Source organism: Ictidomys tridecemlineatus, chromosome 3 (assembly GCF_052094955.1).
Source record: "Ictidomys tridecemlineatus isolate mIctTri1 chromosome 3, mIctTri1.hap1, whole genome shotgun sequence".
NCBI classification, from domain to species: Eukaryota; Metazoa; Chordata; class Mammalia; order Rodentia; family Sciuridae; genus Ictidomys; species Ictidomys tridecemlineatus.
The window spans coordinates 127,377,959-127,391,366 of NC_135479.1; the positions used below are offsets into that span (position 1 = coordinate 127,377,959).

General features: G+C 33.9%; 1 protein-coding gene and 1 pseudogene across 2 annotated transcripts in view; one reads left to right on the plus strand and one right to left on the minus strand.

The window, feature by feature from the left end:
- The window catches only part of Pros1 (protein S), an 89,620-nt gene that overhangs the window by 15,375 nt on the left and 60,837 nt on the right, over positions 1-13,408 (minus strand). For both annotated transcript variants that reach the window (XM_021734208.3, XM_005336756.3), the window contains exons 9-10: positions 11,885-12,000; positions 7,110-7,299 (exon numbers count right to left, since the gene is read on the minus strand). In XM_021734208.3, the coding sequence (XP_021589883.2) occupies positions 7,110-7,299; positions 11,885-12,000 (306 nt within the window). The remainder of the gene's footprint in view (positions 1-7,109; positions 7,300-11,884; positions 12,001-13,408) is intronic.
- Positions 7,396-8,439, plus strand: LOC110599268 (large ribosomal subunit protein eL36 pseudogene; annotated as a pseudogene).

Here is a 13,408-nt window from a genome sequence, read left to right on the forward strand (position 1 = left end):
GAAAAATCATACCACTCATACAGACCTCAGAAGCAAGCAGGGGCGTCCATACTTGTATCAAATAAAAAAGACTTCAAGCCAAAGTTAATCAAAAGGGATAAACAAGGACACTACATACTGCTCAAGGGAATCATACACCAACAAGACTTAATGATCATTAATACATATGCCCCAAACAATGGTGCAGCTACGTTCATCAAACAAACTCTTCTCAAGTTCAAGAGTCACATAGACCACAACACAATAATCATGGGAGATTTTAACACACCTCTCTCGTCACTGGACAGATCTTCCAAACAAAAGTTGAATAAAGAAACCATACAGCTCAATAATACAATTAATAACTTAGAATTAATTGACATATACAGAATATACCACCCAACATCAAGTGGATACACTTTCTTCTCAGCAGCACATGGATCCTTCTCAAAAATAGACCATATATTATGTCACAGGGCAAATCTTAGTAATTACAAAGGAGTAGAGATACTACCATGCATTTTATCTGATCATAATGGAATGAAATTGGAAATCAATAAGAAAATAAAAATCCTACATCACATGGAGAATAAACAGTTTGTTACTGAATGAACAAAGGGTTACAGAAGACATCAAAGAGAAAATTTCATTTAATGAAAATGAAAACTCAGACACAGCATATCAAAATCTCTGGGACACTATGAGAGCAGTACTAAGATGAAAATTCTTTTCATGGAGTTCATTCCTTAAAAGAAGGAAAAGCCAACAAATAAATGACCTCACACTACACCTCGAAGCCTTAGAAAAAGAAGAATAAATCAACAGCAAATACAGTAGAAGGCAAGAAATAATTAAAATCAATAAAATCAAAACAAAAGAAACATTTGAAAAAATTGACAAAACTAAAAGTTGGTTCTTTGAAAAAATAAATAAGATTGATAGACCACTAGCCAAGCTAACAAAGAGGAGAAAGAACCCAAATTACTAGCTTCCGGGATGACACCACAACTTCAGAAATACAGAAGATAATTAGAAATTATTTTGAAACCCTATACTCTAATAAAATAGAGGATAGTGAAGGCATTGATAAATTCCTTAAGGCATATGAGCTACCCAGATTGAGTCAGGATGATATAAACAACCTAAACAGACCAATATCAAGTGAGGAAATAGAAGAACCATCAAAAGACTACCAACCAAGAAAAGCCCAGGACTGGGCAGATATACAGCAGAGTTCAATAAGAACTTTAAAGAAGAACTAACACCAATACTCTTCAATCTATTTCAGGAGATAGAAAAAGAGGGAGTACTTCCAAATTCATTCTATGAGGCCAACATCACCCTGATTCCAAAACCAGATAAAGACACTCAAAGAAAGAAAACTTTAGACCAATATCTAATGAATTTAGGTGCAAAAATCCTCAATAAAATTTTGGCAAATTGGATACAAAAACATATCAAAAAGGTCGTGCAACATGACCAAGTGGGATTCATCCTTGGGATGCAAGGCAGGTTCAATATATGGAAATCAATAAATGTAATTCACCACATCAATAGACTTAAAGATTAGAACCATATGATCATCTCAATAGATGCTGAAAAAGCATTTGACAAAATACAGCATCCCTTTATGTTCAAAACTCTAGAAAAATTAGGGATAACAGAAAATTACCTCAATATAGTAAAAGCTATATACGTTAAGCCTCAGGCCAGCATCATTCTAAATGGAGAAAAATTGAAGGCATTCCCTTTAAAATCTGGAACAAGACAGGGATGCCCTCTCTCACCACTTCTATTCAACATAGTTCTTGAAATACTGGCCAGAAAAATTAGACAGACGAAAGAAATGAAAGGCATAAATATAGGAAAAGAAGAACTTAAATTAGCACTATTTGCTGATGACATGATCCTATACCTAGCAGACCCAAAAAGTTCAACCAAGATACTTCTAGAACTAATAAATGAATTCAACAAAGTGGCAGGATATAAAATCAATACCAATTAATCATAGTCATTCCTGTATATCAGTGACAAATTCTCTGAAATGAAAGACAACTACTCCATTCACAATATTCTCAAAAAAAAAAAAAACCTGGGAATCAACAAAAGAGGTGAATGAGCTATACAATGAAAACTACAGAACCCTGAAGGAAGAAATAGAAGAAGACCTTAGAAGATGGAAGGATTTACCTTGCTCATGGATTGGTAGAATTAATATTATTAAGATGGCCATATTACCAAAAGCACTTTACAGATTCAATGCAATTCCCATCAAAATCCCAATGCCATTCTTTGCAGAAAAAGAAAAAGCAATCATGAAATTCATCTGGAAAAATAAAAGACCCAGAATAGCTAAAGTAATTCTAAGCAGGAAGAGTGAAATTGGTGGTATTGCAATTCCAGATTTTAAACTATACTATAGAGCAATAGTAACAAAAACAGCATGGTACTGGCACCAAAACAGGCTGGTAGACCAATGGTACAAAATAGAGGACACAGAGACAAATCCACAAAATTACAACTACCTTATATTAGACAAAGGTGCTAAAACCATGCAATGGAGAAAGGATAGCATCTACAACAAATGGTGTTGGGAGAATTGGAAATCCATATGCAACAAAATGAAATTGAATCCCTTTCTCTCACCATGCACAAAAGTCAACTCAAAATGGATCAAGGAACTAGGAATCAGACCAGAGACTCTGCGTCTAATAGAAGATAAAGTTGGCCTTAATCTTCATCACGTGGGTGCAGGCCCCAAATTTCTTAATAAGACACCTATAGCCCAAGAGTTAAAACCAAGAATCAACAAATGGGACGAATTCAAACTAAAAAGTTTTTTCTCAGTAAGAGAAATAATATGTGAGGTGAATAGGGATCCTACATCTTGGGAACAAATTTTTACCCCTCAATCATCAGATAGAGCTCTAATCTCTAGAGTATACAAAGAACTCAAAAAGTTAAACAACAAAAAAGCAAATAACCCAATCAACAAATGGGCCAAGGACTTGAACAGAAACTTCTCAGAAGAGGACATACAATCAATCAACAAATATATGAAAAAAATGCTCACCATCTCTAGCAATCAGAGAAATGCAAATTAAAACTACTCTAAGATACTCTCTCACTCCAATAAGAATGGCAGCCATTATGAAGTCAAACAACAATAAGTGCTGGCGAGGATGCGGTGAAAAAGGTACACTCATACATTGCTGGTGTGACTGCAAATTGGTGCAGCCAATTTGGAGAGCAGAATGGAGATTCCTTGGAAAGCTGGGAATGGAACCACCATTTGACCCAGCTATTCCCTTTCTCGGACTATACCCAAAAGACCTAAAAAGAGTATACTACAGGGACACAGCCACATCAATGTTTATAGCAGCACAATTCACAATAGCTAGAATGTGGAACCAACCTAGATGCCCTTCAATAGATGAATGGATTACAAAATGTGGCATTTATACACAATGGAATATTACTTAGCAATAAAAATAATAATATCATGGCATTTGCAGGCAAATGGATGGATTAGAGCAGATTATGCTAAGTGAAATTAGCTAATCCCTAAAAAACAAATGCTGAATGTCTTCTCTGATATAATGGGGGTGACTCAAAATGGGATAGGGAGGAAGAGCATGAGAAGAAGACTACCACTAAATAGGGAAGACAGGCGGGAGGGAAAAAGAGGGAGAAGGGGAGTTGCATGGAAAATGGAAGGAGAACCTTATTGTTATACAGAATACATATATGATGTTGTGACGAGAAAAAGAAAATAAAAAGTGTGTCACATTAGATTGGATAGAGAGAAAGGATGGGAGAGGAGGGGAGGAGTAGGGGGGGATAAGAAGGGCAGCAGAATAGAATAGACAATATGATTGATGTATGTACATTCCATGTATGTATTATATGTCAAAATACATTCTGCTGTCATGTATGACTAAAAAAATAAAAATAAATCGTATGGTTAAAATAAATAAATAAATTACTTCCCTTTATTTGCTTATATAATACAGCATTATGTTGGTTTCTATTAAGTATGTGTGAAGGTAGTTTATGTTATTGATGTGTTTATAGAACAATAAAGAAACATTACTGTATATATATTTTCAGATACTAAATGAGAGAAAGTTTAGAAGCACTGATCAACACAAAAAATGTCATGGCCTTAAAACCCCTGGTTTGGTTATATATTCAAAAATTTCCATTGAATGCTTACCCTTAAAAATATATCCTGAATCTGACCACTTCTCACCACCCCTACTGTCAGTACTCCAGTCAAAAGTGCAACCTCTCCTCTGGGTTATTTACGGTAATGGTCTCCTACCTTCATACCCTGTTTACTTTTATGCTCCACTGACTAGTTTCCACAAAGCCATCAGATTCTGATCAGAATTATGTTTTAAAGTGTAGATTTTATTATGTCACTGCTCAAAACTATTCAAAGCCTTTCCACTTAGGATAAACACCAAGTCTTCACCATGGGAACCAAAGTCCTAGGTAATTGTATTACAGAAGACATTTCTGACTTCATTTTCTAACTATTTCCCAGCCTCCCTAAACTACATGTGCACTAATATTTGTGCTATTCCTCAAACACACTGACTCCCAGGAGACCCTGTACTTGCTGTTCACATGATGCAGAATCATTTTATAATCCTCCACATATTTCTCATGACTTGTGTCCCCAAGACTCTACTCAGATCTAATCTCATCTGAGATGCTGCTCCTGATCCCATATGAATACTCACTGATTCCATATGCACTCGATACCACTGTCTATTGCCTTGCTTTTCTTTTTTCTCATGGCATTAATAACTATCTGACATAATTATTTTTTTTAATTGCACTTCACCACTAGAATGCAAGCTTTTTTTATGAGGGCAGGGTGGGTACTAGGGGTTTAAACCAGAGGTGCTTAAGTACTGAGCCACATCCCCAGCCCTTTTGATTTATTATTTTGAGACAGGATCTCACTAAGTTGCTTAGAGCTTTGCTAAGTTGCTGAGACTGGCTTTGAACTAGTGATCCTCCTGTCTCAGCTTCCAAAATCACTGGGATTATAGGTGTGCGCTATCACATGTATCAGAATGCAAGTTTTATGTGACTAGTAACTTCACTTTATTTGTCATAATATTCATATCCACCTAAAATAAGTATCCCCAGATAAAATGCTCAACAAATATTTGGTTTGGTTATATATTCAAAAATTTCCATTGAATGCTTACCCTTAAAAATATATCCTGAATCTGACCACTTCTCACCACCCCTACTGTCAGTACTCCAGTCAAAAGTGCAACCTTGATACAATTATATATTTTGCATTGATATTAAGATGATACTAAAATATGAGAGATAATCATATATAGAATAGCAATATTCATTTCCCTGAGTTACAGCCATGCTAATTACTTCATAATCACACAGTCTATGCCATTTTTCTGAATTACAAAATAATTCTAGACTATACATTTTAATTTGAATTTCTTACTTTACCTTTTTAAAATTTTGAAATGTTAAAATTATTGAAATAAGTGGAATAAACTAAATATTCCAGATTATAGATTAACATTTTTGTCAATAAAATTCTTAGCTTATTTATTTGAGATAATCCATGTGCTAAGTATTCTAAAACAGCACAATTTATTAGTGACACATCAAAATTTTAAAACAGTAAAAATATAAAGCAGTAATAACATTTTCACAATAAGTGATACAAAATGAGAAAAGCAGTCTTGCTTATATTATTGGCTGAAATTTCATAAATTCATGAATTAAGAATAGCCAGCACTGCATTTATTAGTGCCCTAAAAAGATTTTCTCTGACTACTTGGAAGTTTATTTAAATTCTCGTTAAAGCAGTTGATATTTTCAATTTATTCTCTGGATAAAAAGTTTATTTTTACCTTTTCTTGAGGTAAAAGTGATTTTATAATTAGTAATTTTGGGAAATTAGGTAGTAAAATGTGTTCTTTACCACATTCAGGGAATAACTGTATTCATCAAATATTGGAGGCGTAGATGTAGCAGGAAAGATATAGCAGCAAATTTATACTAACGAGAACATCAAGAAAAGCCAGAGAATTTTATGATTTCTCAGTTGCATCTGGTCCTGTGCAGTTAATGTTCTTTACAAGTTAGGAATCTAAAATCCACACTGCCCAAGGACAAATGGTTTCCAAAGGTGAGCCACATCTGTGACCATCAAGATTTTGCTCCTAGCTCTACTGTAATACCTTGTTAGTTCATAAAATGACATCAGCTATTTCACTGTGAGATGTTGAGCTCAAGAGCAAGGATTAGCTCATGGTACAGTTTTGTCACATTGAGCTCAGGAACTCAGCACTTTAAAAATGCTCAATAGAAGCGCTAGAGTGGGTAAATAAAGGCATAAAATAATGGAGCGGTGTAACCTCATCTAGCTTAACAGATTTCTCAGGAGCTCTCATAGGCACAGTCTCTTTTGGACACTGCAATCTAAGTGAAGTGGCTCATCTCTCAAGTGTACTCTCCTGAATACAGTAATGGCATGCCACAGAAAAGTCTTCTCCCCACTATGAACAAACAGTAATATTTTCTACTAGAAAATTCCCATTTAAATCCAGTTGATTAAAAAGATGATCTCAATTATTAAAATAAAGGCCATTCTGGAAATTATATTAAAATGATATCTTTAGGTACTCTGCTTGTATCCACTATTGTATACTGTTTGAACAAATTGATTACATATCTATAAGTTTTTATTTAAGTTGAATTTAATTTTTTTGATTTTTATTACAGTGCATTTCTCTTATTTTAAAAATTATCAGTGGCAATTAAGGGTAGCTATTCTTGATTAGTGGTGTCTATGCATAAACTGTTATGCCTGTTAACATAACAGGAGAGACACCACTGTTCACCCAATGACAGCCACTAAAAAGACTAAAAATTAGGTAGTTCAAACAAGTAACTGAAACAATTTTAGTTAGAGGAAACCTTAAATATATTAAGTGAAAATATTATTTCTTAGGCTGTTACAAGGATGTATAGAGTGTAGAAAATAACTCATGTAACACATTTTTTTTGCTATCACTATAAATACAAATTATGAGTTCATACAGACTGCATCAAAGTGGAAAGTCTGTAAAACCTACCATATTCCATATCCCATTATTAATAATATTGCCTCCAGTTGTGATTTTAGTTGTGTGCTCATTCTTAAATTGGATTTCAATCTTTCCATCACGAAGTGCAATCAGGAGCCAAGCTGAGTGATCGAGAGATTCTGCAAACAGTATCACACCTTCTGCATCATATGTCCGGAAATCAAATTCAGCTGAAAATCTAAACAATGGCCAAAGAGAGATTCTTAATGGTGAGAAATATGGAAGGTTCAAAGTATCATCATTTTTATTTTTCCTTGTGCTTGCAAATAGTAACATGATGTAAGATTCAACTACTTATTTCATTCCCTGGAATTAATTTTTTAATATTTATATTTTAGAAGTAGTTGGACACATACATTTATTTTGTTTATTTATTTTTATGTGGTGCTGAGGATCAAACCAAGGGCCTTGTACGTGCTAGATGAGCGCCCTCCGCAAGCCACAATCCCAGCCCTGGAATTAATTTTTAAAAAGTGAGAATTAGACAGTTCTTATGTTGTGCTTCATGTATATAAAACCTGGTTACTACATTTTCTTGCTTATTATTGGAGGTTTTGTCTCAGTGAACAGAAAGATGCTTTGGTAATTTTTCTTTTTCTTTTTTGGTACATGTTTTGAAGGCCTCTTTCAAATGCTGGAATGAATATAAAAGTATAGAACTTAGGCATATTGAATTTATCCTGGAGCCTTTTATACACAATACATTCTGAGGTTAAAGGTTGTGTGTGTGTGTGTGTGTATGTGTGTGTGTGTGTGTGTGTGTGTGTGTGTGTGTATGTGCGTGTTTAAAAGTGCATGCGTGCCTGCTTACTACATCCCTAAGAGATTAGTGAAAGATGTTACAATTTGTGATTGGTGTAATATCGAAAGGCATGTTTTCCCTGTGATTTCATATATTTCAAGAAAGAATCACAGAACTCTACAGGATAGCATCTTGATGACTGCAAAGATAATTAAGGGTTCGTGTGTAATAAAGATGGAAAAAAACAAAGAACAAACAAACAAACAAAAACTTCAGAGAGCAGCCATCGAAGAAAGGCAGTGGTGGTTCTTCCATACCCCATGGCCATAGGCCTCAATAAGGACAAGGTGACCAAGATTGTGAATAAGCTAATACACAGCCACGATCATGGATGCCTCACCAAACACAATAAGTGTGTGTGGGAAATGATCACAGAGGTGTGAGTTCATCAAGAAAAGGGTGGGGACTCACATTCTTGCCAAAAGGAAGCAAGAGGAGTTGAGCAATGCCCTGGCAGCAATGGGGAAAGCAGCTCCCAAGACAGTCTGGACCCTCCCCGACCCTGCCAGTAATTAATGAGACTTTTACAGAAAACAAAAGAAAAACACTTTAAAATGTGTTAGCTTGATTTCAAAAGCTCTCAAAAAACTAATGTGTAAATCACTGCAGTAGCTGCAGTAGAACACATGGAAGGAAAGCTTAGCAAATAGTCTCATCATGTGATGAGGGTTCTGAGCTCTGGCAATGCCTATTGCTATTAAGACTTGGGATGTGGATATAGTACAGACATTATAAGGAAAGAAAATCTTAAGAATGCTGGATTTAAAATAAAATGTGTTGATTCAGTGCCCTTGGAACACTTTAATGAGAATTAGCCTTAATAATTTCCAAGGAATCAGATAATCAAAATGATTTTTAAAAGACAAATATGGAGAAAGAAAAATAGCTGCATACCTATTAATTATCTAGGATAAAAGAAAAGTAATTTAAGTTAAAGAGTCCAGACTTTTGATAATTACTGGATGAACAAGGAATTCTACATCCTCATCCCAACATGTAATAGTAATGGTAATAGAGGTAGTATTTGTAATGGAGCACAGACCTTCCTCAAAGGTAGCAATCAAACAGTGACAGAAAAAACTTTTCCATCATTAGAATCCCAAGTAAATATTGTAAAGAGGTAAAATGTGGAGTAAAGTATGTTGGATGGATAACAATGAATGGGAATTTACTGACATCAGTTCACATTTAAAAAGAACCATTTTACTGAAACAAGGACTTCTATCCTTTTTCATAATGATCTGAGCATTTTACTGATGTGAAACATGGATTATCTTGTCAAAATCTAAATTTGTGTATGGTCAGGATCTTCCAGAAGTTGATCCTATTATGAAGATAATTTCCTTTTCTTTATAAAATTGTACTAGAATGGTATTTCAAAGAGTTGTATTCAGAATATTTTGTTTCTGGAATACATCATCAGCATACTGATTCATTACATTGGGGAACAATTCATTCAGTTTCAAAAGTACTATTGAATGGAAAAAAAGTAAATTTGTTAACATTGGGTAAGGCAAATATTTGTCTACATAAAAACAGATGTGAAAAAAAAAAAAAACAGATGTGAAGGAATTTGCTTTTAAAAAGCACTAGCAGTGGAGCTGAGGCTGTGGCTCGGAGATAGAGCGCTCACCTACCATGCATGAGGCACTGGGTTTGATCCTCAGCACCACATAAAAATAAAATAAAGATATTGCATCCACTAAAAAATAAATATTAAAAAAAGCACTAGCAGTTCTTTGTGTTAGTTACACAGGTGGCACTTAATAAAAATTCATCAAGCTACACATTTAATATCTTTGCACATTTCTAGATATATATTAGACTTCAAAAAATATAAACTAAAAAATAACAAAGAAACAAATAGATACTGGAAAAATAATTAGTTGGCCAGTTCTGGTCCAATGTAAGGGATCATACAAAATTGTAAATTGCCAAAGAGAAATGAATATGCCCATAATTGTCTAAAGATATACTATAATTAGGAATTTCTCTCTCATTCTCATTCTCATTCTCATAGCAAGGAAGGGTTGTATCTAATCCACCTTATTAAAAGACATTATTTGCATGTGGTAAGAATTTGCTCACATTCCGTAGGCTCTCTATTCACTTCACTGATTGTTACTTTTGTTGATAAGAAGCTTTTCAGTTTGAATCCATCCCATTTATTAATTCTTGTGCTTTAGGAGTCTTCTTAAGGAAGTAAGGGCCTTATCTGACATGATGAAGATTTGGGCCTACTTTTTCTTCTATTAGGCACAGAGTCTCTGGTCTAATTCCTAGGTCTTTGATCCACTTGGCGTTGAGTTTTGTGTATGGTGAGAGATAGAGGCTAAATTTCATTTTGCTGCATATAGATTTCCAGTTTTCCTAGCACCATTTGTTGAAGAAGCTCTCTCTTCTCCAATGTATATTTTTGGTGCCTTGATAACCACACACACATCTGATAGAGCACTAATCTCCAGGATATACAAAGAACTCAAAAAACTTTATACCAAAAAAACAAATATCCCAATGAAGAAATGGGCTAAGGAACTGAACAGACACTTCTCAGAAGAAGATATACAATCAATCAACAAATATATGAAAAAATGTTCAACATCTCTAGCAATTATAGAAATGCAAATCAAACTAATATTTCATCTCACTCAGTCAGAATGGCAGTTATTAAGAATATAAGCAACAATAAGTGTTGGCAAGGATTTGGGGGGAAAGGCACACTGATATATTGCTGGTGGGACTGCAAATTGGTACAACTACTATGGAAAGCAGTATGGAGATTCTTTAGAAAACTTTGAATGGAACCACCCTTTGACTCCTCTATTCCTCGGTCTATACCCAAAGGACTTAAAATTGAGCATACTATAGTGACACAGCCACATCAATGTTTATAGCAGCTCAATTCACAATAGCTAAACTGTGGAACCAACCTAGATGACCTTGAATAGATGAATGATAAAGAAACTGTGGTATATATACACAATGAAATATTACTCAGCAATAAAAGAGAATAAAATCATGGTATTTGCAGGTAAATTAATGGAGTTGGAGAATATCATGCCAAGTGAAGTAAGTTAACCCTAAAAAACCAAAGGCTGAATGTTTTCCCTGATAAGTGGATGCTGATCCACAATGGGGGTCAGGGGAAGCATGGGAAGAATGGAGGAACTTTGTATAGGGCAAAGGGGAGGGAGGGGATGGGAGAAGACAAGGGGTTAGAAAGAGTGAAATGAGATGGATTTATGTACCCTAGGTACATGTATGATGACACAAATGGCGTGACTCTATTTTGTGTACAACCAGAGAAATGAAAAACTGCTCCATTTGTGTACTATGAATTGAAATCTATTCTGCTATTTATTTAGAAAAAATAAATCTTAATTTAAAAAGAAGAATATACTACACCCCCCCAAAAGAAAAGAAGATGTTATTTATTTTGAGACATTCATGAAATGGAACATGAAAGGAACACAATTACATAAATGAATCAGAGAATAACTTTCAGTTTTCTTTAATAATAAGAATTCTGTGAAGTTGAATTATCAAAGGAAGAGATGAAAAAATTCATATAACTAATAAATTCTAAACATGCATTCAACAAAGTGCTGCATATATTGATGTTCTAAAAAATACTTGAGTATGTTCCCTTTATCTAGTTTTCAGAACATGTACAGAGAAAAGTGAAAATTTCACAAGTACATTAAATAAATTAGTTATAAAGTGAAGAATGATGGGATAAAGTAAAATAAGTACTGGAAAAGAGATCAAAATAGTTTTAGTGTAAAAGTTATATGTATGAAGGAGCAAATTATTTTTAGGTTTCCCAAATCATCTGATTCATAACACACCTAATTTATCTCATTGACAATATAATTTTATACATTTCAGACCTTTCCATTTATTATTCTTCTGTCCTTATCTGCTTAACCTCTAGAAATTATTGATGACATTGGTTCCTTACCTGGTGGTTTCTGGCAAACGAAATTTTAAATATAAGACAACCCCTGCAAAATGCTCTGCCAAATAAAGCAATTCATAATTTTTGTCAAGGTTTAGGGGCAGGCAAACTGGAACTGCCTAGAAGAAAACAAACAAACAACAACAACAAAAATGCATAAATCTTCCTTGGAGTTTATGCAGGTTGTGTGTCTTTTCTCAGGTTCCTAATGTATCCTGTTATACACTTAAATTAAAAATACCTTTGGTAATAATAAAGCAGTATCTTTCACTTTCTTCAATATACCCTCCAAGAATCTATGTGATCTTGCTTAAGTTTGAATTATTCAATGTTTGTAACTCTAACTTTCTCTCTTTGATATTTCCTTTGCAAATCTCAGGGTTAAACACAATCTTTTTCTTTAAGTACCAACATGTACCTCATTAACTGTTAGGTATGATGCCTTCATAAACTAAATCTGAAGATTATTTTTATTTAGAGTTGAACATAGGTGGAAAAATCAATGTACCAACAAACAGCATCTCATTCATTCACTCATTCATTTTTTAAGCAAACGCATTCTGAGCAAGAACGTGCTATCTAGACAGTAAAGGGAAATATTGAAAAGCCTGTAAAAAATAAACATAAGGTATCATCTTAGTCCCCAAGGAAGTCACAAGAAAGTGATTTAGAGTTATCACATGTCTTACCAAGTACTTGTTTTCAAAGAATGAAAACAAATGCTAAAATGGAAAATTTATTTAGGATAAGTTCTTGGATACATATAAGGATATTTTGAGGAAAACTGCAAACATAGCCCTCTATTAAATACAGGCCAGAAATAACATTTCATTTCCTCTATTTCAAGACAGATGGTGATATGTAACTAAAGCAAATATTGAAATAATAAGCAACTAAGTTACAAAATAAAATATTCACACAGCATGACATTTTAATAAAGTAATACCGAAGTTACTACATTTGGCAATTTGCTTACCTTATTTTTCTTTACCAAGTAGGTAGCATGATATTGAATGTTATGCTTTTCTGGACATATAATCCTTGTCTTGGCAATATATAAAGAGGTATATGTATATACTCCTTATTTGGGAATTTAAAATAGTCTGCCATATATATGTATATATAAAACCTTTGCATGTTTAAAAAAATGGTGCTAAGATTGAAAGGATCACTAACATACAATCCTTACTTAGGAAAATAAAAAGAGTTTTGGATGTTGGCCTGTTTATTTCAATAAAGGAAAAACTAAAACCTACCTGAAAATTCAATTCCTGGGTCAATTATGCATTAAATCTGAATGACTAAAAGCAAGTTTGAGAGACACAGATTAACAAAATTAGGCTCTAAATTTGACGTATGTAAATCCTACTAAATCCTATACTGACCTGAAAGTTTAAGAGCACTCTTACAAGTACTAAGACACGTTAAGCATGATCAAACTTGCCAGAGTAGAACTCAGAAAGGTAGACATTAGAAAATGTTTTCACTAAAATTTTTATGCAAGATATTTCTTCATATAAAAAGTAC